The sequence below is a fragment of the Bos mutus genome, chromosome 9, assembly GCF_027580195.1.
Source record: "Bos mutus isolate GX-2022 chromosome 9, NWIPB_WYAK_1.1, whole genome shotgun sequence".
Classification (NCBI taxonomy): Eukaryota; Metazoa; Chordata; class Mammalia; order Artiodactyla; family Bovidae; genus Bos; species Bos mutus.
The window spans coordinates 96,252,248-96,276,594 of record NC_091625.1 but is presented as its reverse complement, the minus strand read 5'-3'; the positions used below and the strand labels follow the sequence as shown (position 1 = coordinate 96,276,594).

General features: G+C 42.9%; 1 protein-coding gene across 1 annotated transcript in view; it reads right to left on the bottom strand.

The window, feature by feature from the left end:
• SLC22A3 (solute carrier family 22 member 3) overlaps window positions 1–24,347 on the bottom strand; it is a 99,832-nt gene that overhangs the window by 13,860 nt on the left and 61,625 nt on the right. The window contains exons 6-7 of the mRNA XM_070376984.1: window positions 9,851–9,948; window positions 9,517–9,731 (exon numbers count right to left, since the gene is read on the bottom strand). Coding sequence (XP_070233085.1) covers window positions 9,517–9,731; window positions 9,851–9,948 — 313 coding nt within the window. The remainder of the gene's footprint in view (window positions 1–9,516; window positions 9,732–9,850; window positions 9,949–24,347) is intronic.

Below are 24,347 nucleotides of genomic sequence, written 5' to 3'. Positions count from 1 at the left end.
TATAGTTGTATACAATGTTGTGTTCGTTTCTGCTGGACAGCAAAGTGATTCAGTGATACACACACATTCTTTTTCATATTCTTTTCCATGATGACTTATCACAAGATATTGAATCTAGTTCCCTGGGCTATGCTTTGTCATTTAGTCATTCTCTGTATCATCATTGGCATCTGCTAACCCCAAGCTCTCTCTCTGTCCCTCTCCTGTGCCCCCCTCCCTTGGCAACCACAAGCCTGTTCTCTGTGCCTGTGAGTCTGTTCCTGTTTCATAGATAAGCTCATTTGTGTCATATTTTAGATTCCTCGTGTAAGTAATATCATATGATGTTTCTCCTTCCGTCGGACTTACTTTGCTTAGAATGATCATCTCTAGGTCGACCCATGGTGCTACAAATGGCATTATTTCCTTCTTTTCTATGGCTGAATTGCATTCTGTGTATATATGTACTACATCTTCTTTATTCGTTTATCTGCTGATGGACATTTAAGCTGTTTCCATGTCTTGGCTATTGTGAATAGCGCTGCTATGAACATAGAGGGGCATGTATGTTTTGAATTACAGTTTTGTTCAGACATCCACTCAGCAGTAGGATTGCTGGGTCAGACGGCAACTCTATTTTTAGCTTTTTGAAGAACCTCCATACTGTTCTCTTTTTAGTGGTTATACCAGGTACATTCCCACAATAGTGTAGGAAGGTTCCCTTTTCTCCACAGCCTTTCCAGAACTTGCTATCTGTAGGCTTTCTAACGATGACCTTTCTGACTGGTGTGAGTTGGTGCCTCGTTGTAGTTTTGATTTGATGCCACCCTTTCTTGGTAGATGTGGTGTGGGCACGTATGACTGCATAAACAGGAGCTTGTCTGCTCTCCAAAGTCAAGGATGTTCAGAATGCGCCTGACTTTCATCTTTGAAAAGGAAACCTTCCCCCTTTATGAATGGAGCAGGATCCCACGGTCCTTGCCCCCGCCACGAACCATGGCCTCTGCCTGCCTTTTGCCTGTGTAAAACTTTGGTCAAAGAATAAGTTTAATTGGAGAAGTGAGAATTGCGGAAAACAAAGGAAAACAGTTAAAGGAGATTAAATAATAATAATAATAATGTCATCATTAAGCATAGTCAAGGACCTTTACTTCTTTCTCACTGGCTATAGATAATATTCTGAGCCATATCCTGTGAGCTGTCTTACAGACACAAAACACCAGGCGGAGAAAACTACATGATGATCAGACTTCACCCAGGACATGAGCTGTCACGATTCCGAGAACTGGCCTCAGGAAACGGGGACAAATGGACCCTGGAAACGAAGACCAACTGTACCTAAAGTGACCAAGATGACGCTGGTCAGACCACCGATGACCAGTTTGAAGATGACTGTCAGAGCTGACTGTGCCATTTCTGCATGTAGCCCTCCTCCCACACTCTATTAAAGCTCTTACCCCCAAGCTTGTGGTGCTGGTGGTGGTGGTGGGTGGGCTTTGGCTTTTGCGCAGACATTAGCCACCCTCCCCCCAGTTGCCGGCATCTGAAATAAAGCAAAGTTTCCTTTCTGCCAACCTGGCTGCTTATTGGCTTTTGAGCTGTGAGCAGCCGGGCCCACCACACAGCTTTCTGTAACATTTATACTCATACTTGTTTGTGCTCACTCAGCATTAAATGGTCCTCCTGCCTTCTAGAATTATTGCACTTTCCTGAATATATAATTTTTTAGTAGAAAAGTAGGCACGAATGAGAAGGATGAGATAAGAGGCTGGAACTTGGTAGATTTATGTGTGTTCTCTTCAGAGAATCAGTTCAGTTCAGTTCAGTTCAGTCGCTCTGTCGTGTCCAACTCTTTGTGACCCCATGGACTGCAGCACGCCAGGCTTCCCTGTCCATCACCAACTCCCGGAGTTTACTCAAACTCATGTCCATCAAGTCAGTGATGCCATCCAACCATCTCATCCTCTGTCATCCCCTTTTCCTCCCACCTTCAATCTTTCCCAGAATCAGGGCCTTTTCCAATCAGTCAGCTCTTCACATCAGGTGGCCAAAGTATTGGAGTTTCAGCTTCAGCATCAGTCCTTCCAGTGAATATTCAGGACTGATTTCCTTTAGGATGGACTGGTTGGATCTCCTTGCAGTCCAAGGGACTCTCAAGAGTCGTCTCCAACATCGCAGTTCAAAAGCATTAATTCTTTGGTGCTCACTCTTCTTTATGGTCCAGTTCTCACATCCAAACATGACTACTGGAAAAACCATAGCTTTGACTAGATGGACCTTGGTCAGCAAAGTAATAGATATTCAGAGAATACCCAACTACTAAAGAAAGCTAAAACTCATTAAACAAAACAACTGCCAAGGAGGGCGAGGGAGGAAAAGAGGGCTCCAGAGTGCAGGTCGTGGCTGGGAGGCTCCACCTTGTCACATGCTGGTTGCTCGCTAGCCAGGACATCCTGGTGTCCTGGACATTGCTGTAGCTGAGGACACCCGCAGCACCCACGTTACCGTCACGTCGGGAGGAAGGAACAGCAGAGATGCTCTGATGCGCTGGGCCGCCATCTGCTCTGGCACAGCTGTAAACACGTGTTGTATTTAGCCTTCACTTTTCCATTAAGGCCAGGGAAGGGGACCAGGAAACGCATTCCACCCCTTCCTCCAGTGAGCAGGTGGGGCAGTGCCAGGTGCTGGGGAATGGAGAGTGGCAGCTGGTGCCCAGATTCCCTGGGTCCCGGCCTGACCGGGCGACCTCTTGCTGCTCTGCGGCTGCAGAGGAGAATGCCTCCAGCTCCTATGGAAATAACTTGATTACTTAAGAACCAGGTTAGGTTCTTAAGCTACAGCTTTTTCTACTGAATCAAGATTGCTCTACGAGTGAATCCCACTGACAACTTCAGTGACAATTTAATCTTATAACTGGTCATTCATGGGGAAAAAAACAAAAACCAAGAAACCAGATTAAAACACACACACACACACACAGAGCATGAGAGATGTATGTGGTTAGCTCAGTGAAGACAGATCAATAACTAGTCAATTCAATAAAAGGTTAAGAAAATGCTTTCAGGTTTTCTTAAGAATCTCAACTCTTTCTAAGCAGTAAAGGCCAGTATCTAACTTCACTGGACAGAGATTCTGTTGAAATGTGTGACAAAAGAGAAGTTCGAGAAGCGGCCCGCTGTTTCAACAAAAGGGTAAAATGAAAACAATTTATAGGAGGTGTAAGGGATGTGTGAATATTAAGATTGCACATAAAAACTTCCAACCAAACCAGTAATATTCTAAGTTCGCCCTGGAGTGACGATAGATATCTTTTGATAGCAATGGCAAGAAACAAGACAATTTAAGATTGAGGACTGAAGCTGAAACTACCTCCCACGAACTCCCGAGGACACAGAGAAAGAGGGTCCCTCTGAAGGGGATTTGGTCAAACTGCTAGAGATTATTGAGAATAATTTCTCAGTTTTTGAAGAAAGGATGTAGGGTTTTAAACAAACACAATTTTATATCTCCTCTGAATGCCCCATCTGCAACAGACTCATTAATACTTTTTACTTAAAAAGAAAAGTCCAAGACAACTTTTTCATTTCAAAAAGACTTACCCAAACGGCCGGGTTTATAGCTATCTTGAATAAACTCAAATTAAAAATGGCAGATGAGTATGGGTCTTAAAAAGCTCTTTTAAACACAGGCAGAACACTCTCTGATATAAATCACAGCGACATCTTTTTCAATCCAGCTCCCAGAATAATGGAAATAAAAGCAAAAATAAACAATTGGGCCCTACTTAAGCTCAAAAGCTTTTGCAGAACAAAGGAAACAATAAACAAAATGAAAAGACAGCCCACAGTTGGGAGAAAATATTTGCAAATGATGTGACTGATAAGGAACTAGTCTCCAAAATTTACAAACAGCTTATGATGCTTAGTAGCATCAAAACAAACAACCCACTCAAAAAATGGGCAGAAGACCTGAATAGACATTTCTCCAAAGAGAAAATACAGATGGCCAATAGGCACATGAAAAGATATTCAACATCGCTAGTTATTAGAGAAATGCAAATCAAAAGTACAATGAGATGTCACCTCACACTGGTCAGAATGGCTATCATAAAAAAAAAATCCGCAAACAACAAAAGTTGGAGAGGGTGTGGAGAGAAGGGAACCCTCCTGCACTGTTGATGGGAATGTAAATTGGTACAGCCACTATGCAGAACAGTTTGGAGATGCCTAAAAAAACTAAAAATAAAACTACCATATGACCCTACAATCCCACTCTTGGGCATACATTCGGAGAAAACCATGGCCCGAATAGATACATGTACCCCAGTGTTCACTGCAGCAGTTTACAATAGCTAAGACATGAAAGCAACCTACATGTCCATCAACAGGGGAACAGATAAAGAAGATGTGGTATACACACACACACACACACACACACACACACAATGGAATATTACTCAGCCATTAAAAATAATGAAACAATGCCATCTGTAACAACATGGACGGACTTAGAGAGTATATACCGAGTGAAGTTAGACAGAGAGAAGGAGGAGAAATATCACATGACTTTCCTTATATGTGGGATCTAACAAGAAATGATACAGATGAACTTACTTACAAAACAGAGGCTCAAAGACTTAGGAAACGAACTTAGGGTTGCCAAGGGGAAGGAACACTTAGGGACTTTGGGAAGGCCATGTTTACACTGCTATATTAGAAAGGATAACCAGCAAAGACCTATTGTACAGCGCATGGAACTCTGCTCAGTGTTATGTGGCAGCCTGGATGGGAGGGAGGTCTGTGGGAGAAAGGATACTTGTATATGTACGGTGAGTCCCTTTGCTGTACACCTGAAACGATCACAAAAGTATTAATCGGCTATACCCCAACACAAAATAAAATTTTAAAAAAAGCTCTTTTATTTTTCAGGCTTTAATTAGAATTCAAAAATTTGGGTCAGAGACAGTGGGTCTTAGATGAGGATACAACCCGGACGATTGTTCTAAAATTGTTTTCCAGAATTTCATTCTCCAGTCGGGCTTCGTGGGGGGAACGCTGGTTAAACAGTTTTCTCTGAGATAATTTTAGAGCTGATTCCCCTAAAAGGCTGCTCAGTATTCTTCTCAGGGGCAGTCATCCTGGTGATGACGTCAAGAATGGCTGAGAGGAAAAGTCTTTCTAATGTTAATTCAACAGCCCAAGGAACCAAGTCCAAAAGTTCCTTAAGTGGAAGTGAGGACTCTCAGCTCAGGCAAGCAACCCCTGCTAACATTGGGTACTCACACACAGCACTACGAATTTGAACTTATTCTTGGCAGTCAGTTACGACGAGCATGAGACTACGAAAGCAGCTGTATCTGCAGAACACACAAATAAAATGCGTCCAGAATAGGAGCAAGTCGTTTCCATTGCTGCTAAGTACAACTCTAAGACTTGGGAAATTCGGTCTACAAAATAAACCTGACCAGATCAAACAGAAAAGTGTATTCTTTGTCTTCTGTTTTCCAATATAGGAGCGTGTTCTCTGTAAGACAGCTTGATTCCCACCCACTTAGTTACTTCAGTATGGGTTTGGACATTTGATCTTCAATGCTTTCTGGGATGGTGCTGGAGGCAACATGATTAAAACCATCCCAATCTTTCTGGGGCCAGAGAAAATCTTCTGGGGGAGAGTTCTATCACGAAAAGATGGGCCAAACTTAAGTCATTTTTTCCCCTTTACTTTCCTAATTTCATATGCAATGAGTATGTAATTAATATTTGATTCCTATTCCATATGGGATGAAAACAGATGACCTTGTCTTAGGAAACTACATTTAAAAATTAAACCTAAAACTATACAGTGCCAAAGTAAAATGGAAAGATCAGTGAAGTATCCAGTGGTCCTCATTTGTCACCTTCTCCTAAATTGTGCATAATGCCCAACAATAGAAATTGTCTGTCTCCTTTGAAAATGAACTTATGGTTGCCAGGGTGAAGGGATAGCTAGGGAGGTTGGGATGGTCATGTACACACTGCTGCATTTAAAATGGATAACCAACAAAGACCTACTGTACAGCACAGGGAACTCCGCTCAGTGTCATGTGGCAGCCCGGACGGGAGGAGGGTTTGGGGCAGAATGGACACATGTGTATGTATGGCTGAGCCCTTCTGCTGTTCACCTCAAACTATCACAATGTTGTTAATCAGCTATACCCCAATATGAGATAAAAAGTTAAAAAATAAATTATGTCTACCTTGTTTATAGCTCTATCCTTACTTCTAGTTTAGTGGCAGCAATTAATAGATACTAAGTAGATGTGTATTGACTTATATTGACTTCTCCAAGTCTTTTTTTTTTTTTTTTGGCCACACAGGGAGGCTTGCAGAATCTTAGTTCCCTGACCAGGGGATCAAACCTGGGCTCTGGCAGTGAAAGCACTAAGTCCCAACTGCTGGACCGCCAGGGAATCCCCTTCCCCAACTCTTATAATGCGTTAGCCCAGTGTGGGAGGTTGAACGATGTTCCCCAAAGTTCAGGTTCACCACCTCAGAGTGTGGCCTTATTTCAAAATAGGGTCTTTGCAGATGTCATGGTTAAGTTAAGGCCCAGAGATGCAGAGAAGGTCATGTGAAGATGGAGGCGGAGATGGGAATGCTGTCCGGGAATGCAGGGATGGCTGGCAACCAGCGGAAGCCCAGAAGAGGCAGGCAAGTGTCCTTTGACAGCCTTCAGGGAAAGCGAGGCCACGCCTACACCTGGAGGTCAGACTCCAGCCTCCAGGATATGAAAGAACAAATCCGTGTTGCAAGCCATGCAGTTCATGGTACTTTGATACCGCGGCTCTAGGAAACTCACATGCTCAAGAACAATGAGATAAATGGAAACAGTTCTGTTTATCATCAACCATTCCAACATGACAGGATTTCTCCCCCTTCTCATTCTGAAGGTGGGCATTCTGTAATGGTATCTAAATAGGGTTATTTGATGTTTTAGGATTTCATAAGAATATTATTAATGAACTTATCTATTAATGTCTGACTGTTTTGACATTGCAAAGAGCCAACTCATTGGAAAAGACCCTGGTGCTGGGAAAGATCAAAGGCAAAGGGAGAAAGGGGTGACAGAGGATGAGATGGTTGGGTTGCACCATCGACTCAATGGACGTGAGTTTGAGCAAACTTCAGGAAATAGTGGGGGGCAGAAGAGCCTGGCGTGCTGCAGTCCGTGAATCAGCACAGGCGGTTCATACTTCTGAGAACCATGCTCTACTTTGTCCATATTCTTCACTAGGTTGTCAACCTCTCCAAGTCAAGAAATGTATTTTTCTTCCCTTTGTAACCTTTGTGTTTTGCAGGGAATTAGTGATATGAAAGAAATGTGAATCAGGGTCAAAGATATCACAAAATTAAGTCAGATAAAGGTGATCAAAAGCAAACTAAATGAATTCCATTTCTGGGTATATATATGAGAAAAAAACCAAAGCCACTTACTGGAAAAGATATACACACCCTAATGTTACAGCAGCATTTTTACAGTAACTAAGAAGCAAGAATGAATGGATAAAGATGTGGTGCGTGTTATCCCATATATAGTGACTGAACAACAACAATATGTGGAATCCAAACTAGGAAACGAATTTATCTACAAAACAGAAACAGACTCTAGAGAACACACTTGTAGTTAACACGGGGGAGGGTGCAGGGAAGGGATGGACTGGGAGTTTGGGGTTGGCAGATACAAACTATAGAGAATGGACAAACAGCAAGGCCCTATTGCACCGCGCAGGGAATGGTACACGCTATCTTGTAATAAACCTTATGGAAAAGAAAAAAAAATTCTTCAAACTGAAAAAATAAATGCTTCTCTTGTGCTGACATAAAGTACTACAAGAGGCTCCAGCTGTCCCAGCAACCTCCCCCCCCCACACACCTCCTGGAATGTGGAAATAATGAACTTGATCTAAAACACACATTCCCTGGGAGTTTGAAAGGCTTCCACCGTCCAGGCCCTGCTGTGTTCCAGGACAGGGATAATTGGCGGTGGGTTAGCCACACACTTGGAGTTACCGACAACCTCTGTATCGCACAGCAGTCAGCAAGCCCTCCCCTCCCCAGTTTAACTCTGAAGTGTCTCTGAAATCACCGTCTCCCATGCAGGCCTGAGTGCCACCACCTTGATCCCTGCTCGCAGCATCGCTCCCTCCCCATTGCCATTGTCCTAGCTGCCGCAGTCACTTGGAGGCGCTTATCTGCCACCCGAAGCTCACAAGCCCACACCCAAGCTCTTGGCCTGACTGTGAGGCTATCGTTGCTGGACAGGGATGATCCCTCAGCCTCCTTGCCGGGATATTCCCGAGATAACGAAGAAGGTTCCAGGATGTTCCTGTGATAATGAAGAACGTTTAGTTCCTAAACCAGCACAGGTGGTTCATACTTCTGAGAACCGTGCTCTACTTTGTCCATATTCTTCACTAGGTTGTCAACCTCTCCAAGTCAAGAAATGTGTTTTTCTTCCCTTTGTAACCTTAGTGTTTTGCAGGGAATTAGTGATACAGAAGAAATGTGAAACAGGGTCAAAGATATCACAAAATTAAGTCAGATAAAGGTGATCCAAAGCAAACTACATGAATTCCATTCCTGGGTATATATATGAGAAAAAAACCAAAGCCACTAATTGGAAAAGATACATGCACCCCAATGTTACAGCAGCATTTCTACAATAACTAAGAAGCAACCTAAGTGGCTATCGACACATGAGTGGATAAAGAAGATGTGGTCTCCTACATTGCAGGCACATTCTTTACCAACCGAGTTATGCGGGAAGCCTATATATATATATGTAAAACTCCTCAGCCATAAAAAGAATGTAATTTGCTATTTGCAGCAACATGGATAGCCTTGGAGGGCATTATGCTAAGAGAACTAAGTCAGACAGAGAAAGACAAATACTATAAGACATCACCTATATGTGGAATCTAAAAAATTACAGCAAACTAGTGAAAATAACAAAAAAAGCAAACTCACAGATACAGAGAACAGACTAGTGGCTACCACTGGGGAGAGGGAAAGGGGGGTAAGGTAGGGGTAGGGGACTAAGAGGCACAACTATTAGGTACACAGTAAGCTACAAGAATCTGTTGTACCATATGGAGAATACAGCCAGTACTTTATAATAACTACAAATGGAATGCAACCTTTACATATCATGAATCATCATACTGTACATCTGTAACCTACGCAATATTGTACATAAAGTAAATTTCAATTAAATTTTTTAAAAAAAGTAAACTACGACTACAATCTAGGTTTTACACATCTATTTCATCCACAAATGACCCTACAACTGGGGAAAACGGAAAAATCTATAGAATCAATCTTCTACACTCACAGTCGTTATGCTGATTTGGCAGAAACGGAGAGACATCACAAGAGTGTGCCTGGCACTATGATGTTGATGCCAGGGGACATTTGCTAAAGATGAGAAGTCCCCCGTTCTTGATTATTTTAAGATTTTTTTCAAGATCTTGGCTGCCAAGCAGACTTGAGGGACAGTTACCTTCTGGTAAGAATGCAGTGACAAGGCACGCCACCCCTGCCACGACATTGCTGGCCGCAAAGGGTAGGCGTCGACCAAAACGCTCAATGGTTAGTAAGATCAAGAGGGCTCCTGGCAGCTCCACAACTCCCGAGATGAAAAAGTCGATATAGAGGTTGCCTCCTATAATTCCCAGGCGCATGACGAGTCCTTGATAAACCACAGCACTTGTGAACCTGGAGTAACATCGAAAGACAACAGAGAACAAGTGAGAGAGAACTTCCACCTGATCTGGAGAGAGGGATGCGTTGTAAATTTGACACAAGCTTTTGAATCCATCACAAACCAAACTTACCAAGCAAACATAAGTATCAGTGTGCACTTCCTCATTTGGGGAGTTCTCACCAGATCTACAAAGGATGGATTACTAACTTCCTCATCCGTAACAGTGATCTATACAAGAGAAGCAGATTTTCAGTAGGAATACACAGCAAGAGACATCTGCATGTTATAGATTCGTCATTGACCAGATTCAAAGCTACCGAATGATCTTACTGAACCAATCAGGGTCTTTCGTTATGACATCTTAGCACCTGAGTACAAAAAGTTTGGTTCTCTAGCCTTTGTCCTCGGTCAGATTCTCAAAGGTGTGCTTGCTGTGCTGAGAATCAGCAGTACTATGTGCTTGGAATAAACAAAGATAAAAGGTGTGTTCCAAAGTAAACTACATTTGTGCATTGTCACATTGGAGAACACAAGCATAAACGTGGTGAAAGCAGGCTCTAAACAAGCTCCTTTATCTATTAACTCCTCAAATCTTATGCTAACCAATAAGCTAGAGTCATGGTAGGTTCTAGAGCAAGGCTGGCATCAACGGTGTCCTATTGTTTCTTTCCGTGTACTGGAATCCAGCATCTTTTTGATAACAGGAAAATTCAGCTCATCCTTATTTGGCCATTCAAGAAGTTGGTCTTTCTCGAATTCAATTAAACAAATATTGCTCTTTGCCTCCTATGAGTAAAGTACTAAAAAGGAAACAGCTGAACATACCCACTGCTTCCGGTCTTTTTTTTTTTTTACAAATTTTTTTTTGCATTAAGTTTTGTGTATTTAAATATTGTACTAGAATAGTATTTATCTTGATTACTGAGCTTTTAAAATTCTTCTTCCTTTTTTTGGCTGCATGAAGCGGCATGTTGGATCTTAAGTACCTTGACCAGGGATTGAACCCACACCCCCTGCAGTGGAAGCATGAAGCCTTAACCACTGGAATGCCAGGGAAGGCCCTCTGCTTCTAATTCTGTGTGCGGAAGAGACCGTAACTCAGTCTCCTGCAGTGACCGCTGTGCCACACTTCCATACACTTGCATAGTGTTACTTCTGCCTGAAGAATTCTTACTCTCCCTGGTTCTGCAGGTCTTCCCTAACCTCAGGTAGAACTGGTGATCTCCACTCTGTGCCTCCACTTACTAGACTTCTATCACAGGCTCTACACAATTGCATGCCTTTACAGGTCTACATATTCTTCTCCCTGCGTGAGCTCTGGAGTTCTTGTGGGGCAGAGACTGTATTGTAGCACCAAGCAAAGTGTCTGGTGTCCAGCCAATATTTGGGTGATTACTGAGTGCTGAAACAGGAAGTCAAGTGCCTTGGCCACGACTCTGTGCTGAGTGTAGTCCTTGGTCTTCGTCCTTCTGCTAAGTGAGATCCCTGGTTAGTGAAAACAGGACCCTCATTGTCTGTTTGCTCAACTCCAGATCTGTTCCAGACTGAGTGGAAAGCTTGGCAAATTTTCCCCAAGCCTTTGTGTTGGAATTTGACTTGAATTCTCATGGATAGTACCTTGTCAATCACCCGTTCTAAACATCACATTCAATGCATCAACCAAATCTTGACATCTGTTGCCTATGCTTGCTCTGAGGAAAGTCACACACACAAAAAGAAGATTGCAAAACGAATTCTTTAGATCACTTTATTTTCCTAAGTCTTTCTGACACTGTATTTCTTCTCTCGTTGTTGTTTAGTCACCAAGTCATGTTAGACTCTTTTGTGACCCCCTGGACTGTAGTCCACCAGGTTCCTCTGTCCACGGGATTTCCCAGGCGAGAATATTGGAGTGGGTTGCTATTTCCTTCTCTAAGGGATCTTCCCAACCCAGGAATCAAACCTGCCTCTCCAGCATTGCAGGCAGATTCTTCACCACTGAGCCACCAGGAAAGCTTGTATTTCTTCTACAACAAGACACAAAGTTTTCACACTTCAAAATCTCAAAATTAGGATGTGTCCTATAACTCAGCTGATAAGAGAGTAATGAGCCACAGCTTCAATAGCATGGCTTTTCTCAGTGAGCGGCACATAAAATGATGATGCGTCTCTAAATCAACAGTATCCTAGGATCAATGAAGCAACAGTAGTTTCCATAGCGACGCTAGTGGAAGACTGCTAACTGATCCAACCATGCACTCTTTCCATCCCCCTCTGGATAACAGAACCCACAGAGTTTCAGTTAGGCTCACGGCTGCCTAGTTAAAGTCATATTTTCTAGCCTCTCTTTCAGTTGTGGGTGGTCCAGTGACCAAGACCTCAGCAACGACGTGGGAGTAGAAGCCATGTGTACAAGTTCTGGGTCCCATCCTTTATAAAGGAAATGGTTTGCTCTCCATTCACAGTTTCCCCCTTCCTGAGGGATGGAGGAAGACGACACTGGTGAAATGGCTTCCATTATACAACCTATTGCAGGTGATAATGGAGAAATGAGATAAATGGAACCCGGGTCCTGGGTGACCTCATGGGGCAGAGCTACCCTCAGGGCTGGGCTACTCACCTCTGCGTGGGCACGTAATAGAAAAAGGCACTTTTCTCTTTTTTGTCGCTGTATTTTTGGAGATCTCTGTTACAGCAGCAAGTTGACCTGTACTATAACTAATGCAATCCTTATTAAAATGTTCCCTGAGCTAATATTCAAAATTCTAAGACCCCCTACCCTCACCTCTGCTGTTCCAAAAACAAATCAGGAATACCAGAAGCAAAAGAATTTAGTATGTCCCAACAATACAGTTGGCTCTTCACATCCACAGGTTCTGCCTCTGTGGATTCAACCAGTAGTGGGGCCTGTGACTGATTGAACCCATGGACGCAGAACTTGGGGATACAGAGCATCAGCTGAGACCCATTCTGTACAAGGGTCTTGAGCATCTGAGGATTTTGGTATCTGCAGAGGGTCTTTGAACCAATATTCCACAGATACCAGGGGAAAACTGTATATTTTTACACGGTTGGTTATCAAAATATTTTTCACAGTTAGTTTCTATATATTGCCCATATTAAAATGGCTAACGCCTACGAAGTATGTAATATTTCTTAGATTCTGGGCTAATGAATTGATGAATTGAAATGTAGCATGAAATAGTCCATTTAATTCTCATCAAGACTCTCTAAAGTGAGTACTCTTCAGGGTTCTATTGTATAAATAAGTAAACCAAGGCTTAGCACACAAGGATTCAATAGAAGAAGGATGGCTAAGCCAGGATGTGAAGTCCAGGCAGTTGAGAGCTTCTGTTCCTCATTGTCTTACCGCACTACTGAACATATTAAAACTTTTTATTCTAGAAAGCTTCTCTGTGGTTTATGGTAACTTCTATATAATTTTAGAGAAGGACATTATGACCAAAAAGCTAATCTTTAGTTAAAACACTATTTTATGGAAAAGGTGGCCTTGATGAAAATGATTTAGATTTTGAGGATCTTTAAATTCCAGATTAAAACCACTCATTATATGAGGGCAGCTTTCCTCCACGGATGGATGACTCCTCCAGCAGTTCTTTTCTTTTCACTTAGAGTTTTTCCCAACTCAGGAAAACTTGGGGTCATGTTTATGTCATACTGTTCTCTTCTCTCCAGGAAGTTCCTGACAGCATTGCTCATCTGCACATGAGCACCACGATCACCCACGGCACAGAGGGGGACAAGCTTTCCTTTTCAACAGCAATATTCACAACGATTTATTCAGTTCAGTCAGTTCAGTTCAGTCACTCAGTCATGTCCAACTCTTTGCGACCCCATGGACCACAGCACGCCAGGCCTCCCTGTCCATCCCCAACTCCCAGAGTTTACTCAAACTCATGTTCATTGAGTCGGTGATGCCATCCAACCATCTCATCTTCTGTCGTCCCCTTCTCCTCCCACCTTCAATCTTTCCCAGCATCAGGGTTTTTCCAATGAGTCAGTTCCAATGAGCATCAGGTGGCCCAAGTATTGGAGTTTCAGCTTCAACATCCATCCTTCTGATGAACACCCAGGACTGATCACCTTTAGGATGGACTGGTTGCATCTCCTTGCAGTCCAAGGGACTCTCAAGAGTCTTCTCCAACACCACAGTTCAAAAACATCAATTCTTCGGCGCTCAGCTTTCTTTATAGTCCAACTCTCACATCCATACATGACCACTGGAAAAACCACAGCCTTGACTAGACAGACAGAACTTTGTTGGCAAAGTAATGTCTCTGCTTTTTAATATGCTGTCTAGGTTGGTTATAACTTTCCTTCCAAGGAGTGAGCGTCTTTTAATTTCATGGCTGCAGTCACCATCTACAGTGATTTGGGAGCCCCAAAAACAAAGTCAGCCACTGTTTCCCCATCTGTTTGCCATGAAGTGATGGGACTGGATGCCATGATCTTTGTTTTCTGAATGTTGAGCTTTAATCCAATTTTTTCAGTCTCCTCTTTCACTTTTATCAAGAGGCTCTTTAATTTTCTTCAATTTCTGCCATAAGGGTGGTGTCATCTGCATATCTGAGGTGATTGATATTTCTTCCGGCAGTCTTGATTCCAGCTTCTGCTTCATCCAGCCCGGAATTTCACATGATGTACTCTGCATGTAAGTTAAATAAGCAGGGTTACAATATACAGCCTTGACGTACTCCTTTCCTGATTTGGAACCAGGCTGTTGTTCCATGTCCACTTCTAACTGCTGCTTCTTGACCTGCATACAGATTTCTCAGGAGGCAGGTCAGGTGGTCTGGTAAACCCATCTCTTTAAGAATTTTCCACAGTTTATTGTGATCCACATGTCTAAACAAACTTGGACGCTGTTTTAAGTCTAGAATTCCAGATCCAGGAGCCTGGAACTGTGCTTACTGTCTGAAGCCCATTTAGATTGATTTTCTGTTATTTGTTGCCAAAAGCAGAATTATTTCAAGAATTCAGTCCAGAACAATGCTTTTGCATAATAACAGAATATTTTAGGCAAAATAACTTTGCAATTAAGAATGAAAATAATTGCTTCACTACTCCAATTTACTCTGTAAGAATATTTAATATTAGTTTTAATTTCAAACTTTTCATATTTAGAATCAAGCGGTCACATGATCTCTGCTTTTCCAAAGCACACGTTTAATGCCTAATATACATCCCACAGCAAAAGAATATGCAGCGCTGATAATAACTGAAGATAATCAAGACCAATTTCCCCATTCAGTAAATGAAAGGATTAATAGTGCTTCCAAGCAAGTGAGTATTTTGCCAATTTGAGAACAAATCCAGCTCGTCTTTGATTTACTAACACACTGTCCACAGTGACGCAGATATTCTGAAAGATGACCCACTTTCTGGGTGTCCAAAGACCTCGGGAGACTAAAAGCCATATCTTGGATGGAATTCATCCAGGAAAGTCTTGGCAACCCATGCGCAGTGACTGGTTCAGCGCCTACCCTTTTACAACAACTTCTAGCTCTGTATTTTGAAATGAAATCGTGCTTATTTTCTATCTCCAAAGTGTTTGCATAGTCTTAGATGTAAAAGAATAGAAATGCTATATTAGATTATTATAGATAGATGAACTTTAAACTTTGTTTTATTGAAATATAATTTACATCCAGTAGTATTTAGCAACTTTAAGCTACATTTCATGAAATTTTGACAAATGCGTCAAGTCACATAATCATCACTGCCATTATGATGTGGAATATTTCTACCACCCTCAAAAGTTTCCTCCTGTCTCTTTGCAATCAATTCTTTCCCCCTGATGTTCAGCCCCCAGTAAACCCTCATCTGCTTTCTGTAATTAGTTTGCCTTCTAGAATTTCCTGTAAGTGGAGCCATACAGTATGTTATCTTGAGTATCTAACTTGGCTTTAGAGTTTGTCATACATTTATCCACCTAAGAGGTGTCTGCCTGCTCTCATTTGGAGCAAAGGAAGATGGGAAATGCTCTTGGAAACGTCTGTCTGTTTGGATCCTTGTTGCCTAGCAACGTCACTCGTTGAAAAAGGGGCTGCTCACAGGTAGACTGTACAGGTTGGTTTCCTGATATTCATTTACTGAACGGATGGCTATTTGTTCTATTTGTTTCCCAACTGTCTTTTAATTCTGCCAAGACTTTTGCTTTACATCAACAACGATGTACCCTGTGTTAAAAGCATACTTTATTCATCTTTCTTTGATTAATCAAGTTCTATTTATAATTCTTTCTGGTGCCTTTCTGAAACATTTCTTGAAGTTGACATTTTAATTTAAATTGCCAAGGAAGAGAAAGACACTATAAATAACCATCTATTATAAATATGGTGTTCAGAGCTCTCCTGACAAGGGATTGGTTTCTGGGCAAGAAACAAGCTTACAGTTACCAAAGGGGAAAGGGTGGGAGAGATAAATCAGGAGTTTAGAATTAACATATACACATTATTATATATAAAATAACCAACAATGATCTATGAATATCACAGGGAACTAAACTCAATATATTTTAATAATATATGAGGGAAAAGAGTCTGAAAAAATAGATATATGTATATGCAAAACGGAATCACTTTTCTGTAAACTTGAAACCAGTATGACACTGTAAATCAACTATACTTCAACAAAAAAAAATTTTAAGAGATAAACAGCCAGGATCAGGCTAGAGATGTTTTATTTTAGAACATTTTCTTACCAGCACATTATTTAAATAACCCCGAACTTTCATTCTCCTCCAATGAACTTTTGTTCAAAACAACTCTCCCCAATTTCTTCCCAGAACCTAATGAAAGCTAACCTTCCCTTTGTATTCTCAGACTGGGCTATGATTCTCCTCAGATCATATGTCGTGATGTGTAATGCCTCTGCTATTCCCAAATAAACTCATCTTTCAGATCAGATCAGATCAGTCACTCAGTCGTGTCCGACTCTTTGTGACCCCATGAACTGCAGCACGCCAGGCCTCCCTGTCCATCACCAACTCCCAAAGTTCACTCAGACTCACGTCCATCGAGTCGGTGATGCCATCCAGCCATCTCATTCTCTGTCGTCCCCTTCTCCTCCTGCCCCCAATCCCTCCCAGCATCAGAGTCTTTTCCAATGAGTCAACTCTTCGCATGAGGTGGCCAAAGTACTGGAGTTTCAGCTTCAGCATCATTCCCTCCAAAGTAATCCCAGGGCTGATCTCCTTCAGAATGGACTGGTTGGATCTCCTTGCAGTCCAAGGGACTCTCAAGAGTCTTCTCCAACACCACAGTTCAAAAGCATCAATTCTTCGGCGCTCAGCCTTCTTCACAGTCCAACTCTCACATTCATACATGACCACAGGAAAAACCATAGCCTTGACTAGACGGACCTTTGTTGGCAAAGTAATGTCTCTGCTTTTCAATATGCTATCTAGGTTGGTCATAACTTTCCTTCCAAGGAGTAAGCGTCTTTTGATTTCATGGCTGCAGTCACCATCTGCAGTGATTTTGGAGCCCAGAAAAATAAAGTCTGACACTGTTTCCACTGTTTCCCCATCTATTTCCCATGAAGCGATGGGACCGGATGCCATGATCTTTGTTTTCTGAATGTTGAGCTTTAAGCCAACTTTTTCACTCTCCACTTTCACTTTCATCAAGAGGCTTTTTAGTTCTTCTTTGCTTTCTGCCATAAGGGTGGTGTCATCTGCATATCTGAGGTTATTGATATTTCTCCTGGCAATCTTGATTCCAGCTTGTGTTTCTTCCAGTCCAGCGTTTCTCATGATGGACTCTGCATATAAGTTAAATAAGCAGGGTGACAATATACAGCCTTGACATACTCCTTTTCCTATTTGGAACCAGTTTGTTGTTCCATGTCCAGTTCTAACTGTTGCTTCTTGACCCGCATACAGATTTCTCAAGAGGCAGGTAAGCTAATCTGGTATTCCCATCTCTTGAGGAATTTTCCACAGTTTATTGTGATCCACACAGTCAAAGGCTTTGGCATAGTCAATAAAGCAGAAATAGATGTTTTTCTGGAACTCTCTTGCTTTTTCCATGAGCCAGCGGATGTTGGCAATTTGATCTCTGGTTCCTCTGCCTTTTCAAAAACCAGCTTGAACATCTGGAAGTTCATGGTTCATGTATTGCTGAAGCCTGGCTTGGAGAATTTTGAGCATTACTTTTCTAGCGTGTGAGATGAGTGCAATTGTGCGGTAGTTTGAGCATTCTTTGGCATTGCCTTTCTTTGGGATTGGAATGAAAAACTGACCTTTTCCAATCCTGTGGCCATTGCTGAGTTTTCCAAGTTTTCTGGCATATTGAGTGCAGCACTTTCACAGCATCATCTTTCAGGATTTGAAATAGCTCAACTGGAATTCCATCACCTCCACTAGCTTTGTTCGTAGTGATGCTTTCTAAGGCCCACTTGACTTCACATTCCAGGATGTCTGGCTCTAGGTCAGTGATCACACCATCATGATTATCTGGGTCGTAAAGATCTTTTTTGTACAGTTCTTCTGTGTATTCTTGCCATCTCTTCTTAATATCTTCTGCTTCTGTTAGGTCTATACCATTTCTGTCCTTTATTGAGCCCATCTTTGCATGAAATGTCCCCTTGGTATCTCTAATTTTCTCAAAGAGATCTCTAGTCCTTCCCATTCTGTTGTTTTCCTCTATTTCTTTGCATTGATCTCTGAGGAAGGCTTTCTTATCTCTTCTTGCTATTCTTTGGAACTCTGCATTCAGATGCTTATATCTTTCCTTTTCTCCTTTGCTTTTCACTTCTCTTCTTTTCACAGCTATTTGTAAGGCCTCCCCAGACAGCCATTTTGCTTTTTTGCATTTCTTTTCCATGGGGATGGTCTTGATCCCTGTCTCCTGTACAGTGTCACGGACCTCATTCCATCATTCATCAGGCACTCTGTCTATCAGATCTAGGCCCTTAGGTCTATTTCTCACTTCCACTGCTGTTTATTTCGTCCAAGGTCAGCAGTATACACACCTGGTACCAGTGAGTGTTCAGAAACGGAGCCAATCTACTCTATACTAATATTATTTTTATAACTTTTTGGAGATACTCTGCTTCCAGATGATAATTCAGTTGGCATTAAAAAAAAATCTTTTCCGTTAGTAAACTGTAGTTTATACTACAATGCACAAGTTAGGGAGATTCTTTTTAAAGGTATTCCTTTTGTAAAGACAACTGTCATTGTGCCTTCTGCAAAAAAGGAATAGATTTCTTTTATTATTAGATTTTCTTATGTTTACCGGGCATATTTAAAGTTCATCTGGCACTGGTGATCTCCGAGGCAGGGTTAAGGCAGGGTAATTTTTCAAGAATGTACACAGAGCAAAAAGATGCTTGGAGAACCTTCCTACTCAAAGTGTGGTCCGTGAATCCACAGCTTTTTTGCCAGGGAACTTGTTAAAGATGCTCTATCTTGGATGAAGAAATCAGAATCTGCATTTTTTCTTTAAAGAGGAGATTTGTAATTTTTCACTTTAGGCTGTGCTGGGTCTTGATCGCTGCTAGGGCTTTTCTCTAGTTGTGGCGAGCGGGTGCTCCTCTGTAGCTGCGGTGCGTGGACTTCTCATCGTGGTGGCTTCTCTTGCTGCAGAGGATGGGCTCTGGGACGTGCAGGCTTCAGTAGCTGCAGCTCCTGGGCTTCAGAGCACAGGCTCAGTAGTTGGGGTGCTCAGGTTTAGTTATCCCACGGCAGGTAGGATCTTCCCAGATCAGAGACTGAACCCATGTCTCCTTCATTGGCAGGTGGATTCTTTACCACTGAGTCTCCAGGGAAGCCCCAGAATCTGCATTTTAACAACCTCTCCGGAGACTCATGTGAGATGCCCAGGTGGTCCCTGAAATCCTGCCTAACCTGCTGCCTCCTAGTATTATTCTTACTGGCCGGGAAGGAACTTGAGCCCCCTGAGTTAAAAGGGAAGAACCCAGCTGAGCAGCAGGGTCTGGCGCGGGCAGGGGAGGAGATAGTGTCGAGTGGTTGCATTTCCAGCCTTGCAATTTTACCTGGTGGATCTCAGTGGGTGGAGTTTTTAACAGTTGTCATTTGTCGCAAGGAAAAGTGAAGCCACCGATGAGCAGGGGAATTTATCACTTCTTGAATCCAATGCCAACTTCGTGTCATCGCAAATTCCCCACAGGCTCTGTTCTCTAGAAACGTTTTGTAAGAAGTCTGTGTAAGCAAAATAGCACTTGAGGATTTGGGGTTCACTGATTTGGAAGTCACCCTCAAAGTTAATCACCCTATAGGTCTTTCAGAGAAGTCCCAGGAGCTGTGGGGCTTGTTGAGGCCGGGAGCGGGTGCAGAGTGACTGTGCTGGTGCCATGTCCCCTGGCCCACCTCCTCACAGTCGTCCCCTTCAGTCGGGTGGAGGCTAGAGCCAGCAGGTCCAGGAATAGATGTTTAACATCACAGAACCCTGACCAGCTGCTACGTGGAAGCAAGGCTGCCTGGCACCCATAAAAGAGAATTTGCCAAATTGCCCATGGCACTCTGGGAATTTTTTCAGTTCAGTTCAGTTCAGTTGCTCAGTTGTGTCCAACTCTTTGCCATCCCATGAATTGCAGCACGCCAGGCCTCCCTGTCCATCACCAACTCCCAGAGTTCACCCAAACCTATGTCCATCGAGGCAATGATGCCATCCAACCATCTCATCCTCTGTTGTCCCCTTCTCCTTCTGCCCCTAATCCCTCCTAGCACCAGAGTCTTCCAATGAGTCTACTCTTTGCATGAGGTGGCCAAAGTACTGGAGTTTCAGCTTTAGCATCATTCCTTCCAAAGAAATCCCAGGGCTGATCTTCTTTAGAATGGACTGGTTGGATCTCCTTGCAGTCCAAGGGACTCTCAAGAGTCTTCTCCAACACCACAGTTCAAAAGCATCAATTCTTCGGCGCTCAGCTTTCTTCACAGTCCAACTCTCACATCCATACATTACCACTGGAAAAACCATAGAGGAATTTTTTAAAACCTCAATATACTTTTAAACGAGAGGAAAGGGCTTCCCTGGAGGCTCAGTGGTAGAGCCCGCCTGCCAATGCAGGAGACATGGTTTCAGTCCCTGGTGTGGGAAGATCCCATGTGCCGTGAGCAAGTAGCCCCAACCGGCATGACTACTGAGCCTGTGCTGTAGAGCCCAGGAACACCAGCTACTGAGCCCATGAGCCCCAACTACTGAAGCCTGCGTGCCTAGAGCCTGTGCTCTGCAACAAGGGAGGCCAGCACAATGAGGAGTCCCCACACTGCATCCAGAGAAAAGCCTATGCAACAACAAGGACTCAAAACAGCCTAAATAAATTAAAAAAATTTTTTTTAACTTCCCTTAGAAAAAAGATCATAGAGAAGATATTTACCATGACAATTCATATGATAAAGCAAAGTTCATAATTAAAATGATCATGAGTATTTGACCCTTATTTGATGCGTATTAAAGTAGTTAATTTTCTAGTAGTCATGTATGGATGTGAGAGTTGGACTATAAAGAAAGCTGAGAGCCGAAGAATTGATGCTTTTGAAATGTGGTGTTGGAGAAGACTCTTGAGAGTCCCTTGGACTGCAAGGAGATCCAACCAGTCCATCCTAAAGGAGATCAGTCCTGAGTGTTCATTGGAAGGACTGATGCTGAAGCTGAAACTCCAATACTTTGGCCACCTGATGTGAAGAGCTGATTCATTGGAAAAGACCCTGATGCTGGGAAAGATTGAAGGTGGGAGGAGAAGGGAATGACAGAGGATGAGATGGTTGGATGGCATCACCTACTCAATGGACATGAGTTTGAGTAAACTCTGGGAGTTGGAGATGGACAGGGAGGCCTGGCATTCTGTGGTCCATGGGGTCGCAAAGAGTCGGACACGACAGGGCGACTGAACTGAACTGAAAGTACTTAAAGCGATTCCCTGGTGGCTCAGTGGTAAAGAGCCTGCCTGCCAGTGAAGGAGACACAGGAGATGCAGGTGTGACCGCTGGGTAGGGAAGATCCCCTGGAGAAGGGCTGGGCATCCCATTCCAGTACTCTTGCCTGGAGAATCCCATAGACAGAGGAGCCTGGCAGGCCACAGTCCATGAAGTCACAAAGAGTCAGCCACGACTGAAGAGATTTAGCATGATTTAGCACACACACAAAAGTAGTTAAAAACAAATTCCAAGTACCTAGACCAGCTTTGTCCAGTAAAAACATAGCGTAACCCACATCAGTTTAAATTTTCTAGTACTAACATCAAAAATGTAAGAAGAAATAGGCAAAATTAACCTTAAGAATACGTTGCATTTAATCTAGTCTATCCCCAATACAATCATTTTAACAGGTGATCAATGTGAAACTACTGAAGAGATGGTTCATGTGCTTTATATCAGACTAAATATTTGTAATCCACTGTGCAGCTTACTCTGACATCACGTTCAGATCAGCCACACTTCGGGGCTCCATGGCCATATACGGCTGGTGGCCCTGTACTTACTGGACCTTGGGCTCAGCCAGTTCTTTGGTGAGGATGCTCTGTAGCAGAGATATTATTCTGAGCATTTCCATCTGGCCCGAGAGAGTTCTACCCCTCTACTCTATGCCCCCCCGACTGGGCTCACTGCCTTGAACAGCAAGAAGTGCATCTTTCTAGAGGTTCCTTGGGATCCAAAGTGCAGCCTTAATATCAGCAAAGGTTGATGGGCTGCAGCTGTAGGTCATATGCTGGAACTCTTCTTCATTTCTTAAAAACAAATCTGTGAGGGTTCTGAAGGAGGGAAGGTGTTAAAGTAAATGACAGAGAGAAGGGAAAAAGAAGAGCTTGCATTCTCAGTTCTAAAACTCTAACCTTGGGCTTCCCTGGTGGCTCAGGTATACAGAATCCGCCTGCCAATGCAGGAGACACAGGTTCAGTCCCTGATCTGGGAAGATCCCACGTGCCACAGAGCAACGAAGCCCAGGTGCTACGACTATTGAGCTTGAGCGCTAGAGCCTGGGAGCCGCAACTACTGAGCCCACACACCACGACTATGAAACCTGTGCACAACAGAGCCCGTGCTCTGCAACAAGAGGAGTCACACCAACCGGAAGCCCGGGCACTGCAACAGAGAGTAGCCTCTGCTCGTCGCAACTAGAGAAAAGCCCTCCCAGCAATGAAGATCCAGCACAGCCCAAAATAAACAAATAAAAAAAATATTTTAAGACTCTAACCTTAAGCTCCATTACTTTGGCCACCTGATGCAAAGAGCTGACTCTTTGGTAAAGATCCTGATGCCGGGAAAGATCGAAGGCAAAAGGAGTGATGGGGTGGCAGAAGATGAGATGGTTAGATGGCATCACTGACTCAATGGACATAAATTTGAGCGAACTCCGGGAAATAGTCAAGGACAGGAGGCGTGGTGCGCAGCAAAGAGTTGGGCACAGCTTAGTGACTAAACAACAATCACAAAGACTCAGAACCTGGGGTGGGGGGTGGACATCAGAATCTGATGTGAGTGGATGGGATTAAACACATCATTGATCTTCCCAATGGCACCGATAAATGTCACTGATCGTTGCTGAAACAGAAAAGTTCTAAACATCAAATGATAATGAAAGTCCAAAAAAAAAATCAAGTAGTTATGATATACCACCTGATGACTATAGTTAATTATACTTGACTGCATATTTGAAAGTGGTTACATGAACAAATCTTAGAAGCTCTCATCACAAGAAAAAAAATTACAACGTACATATGGTGATAGATGTTAACTAGACTTATTGTGGTGATCACCTTGCAATGCACACAAATACTGAATTATTATGTTTAGGTATACTCATTATTATACCTGAAACTAATATTATGTCAATTTTATCTCAATAACCCCCACAAAGAATTACATATTTAAAAAAAGAATGTCCAGTGTCTTAAACCATAGGAGCAGGTCTAGACACACAAATTTTTAGTTCTAAATTGGCAAATTGACTATCTATAATTCACTAGTTAGCCAATGATTATTCCAAAGAGGAGAAAGTTACAGTGAAATAAAACAAATCACCTGCTATGTCACAAATAAAAGCCAAACCACATACTCCACCCATTCACATTATCATCATTTCTTTTCAGGTTTCTGAATGCTTCAGAAACTATTTTAATAAGAACATGTAACAATAGACTATAAGTTCACGTGATGGCCTTTTTCCTCACTAGTTGAGGGATATTTTCCCCTAGACTCCTTTAGCTCTTACACACACCCAGCTCTAGCTTTTCCAGGGCTTCAGGTGCTTGTAGGATTCCAGCAAGATTGCAACTTTGCCCAGTAGGTTTCCTAGCAGGTACATTTCTGCCATGGCCTAGAGCGTAGGGTAGCAGTCCCCAACATTCTCCTCACCAGGGGCTCGTTTCATGGAAGACAATTTTTCCCCAGAGCAGGACGGGGGCAGGGGTGGTTTCAGGGTGATTCAACAACATCACATTTATGGTGCGTTTTCCTTCTATTGTTACTCAGTTGAGTTCAGTCGCTCAGTCGTGTCCCATTCTTTGCGACCCCATGGACTGCAGCATGCCAGGCTTCCCTGTCCATCACCAACTCCTGGAGCTTGCTCAGACTCATGTCCACTCAGTTGGTGATGCCATCCAACCATCTCATTCTCTGTTGTCCCCTTCTCCTCCTGCCTTCAATCTTTCCCAGCATC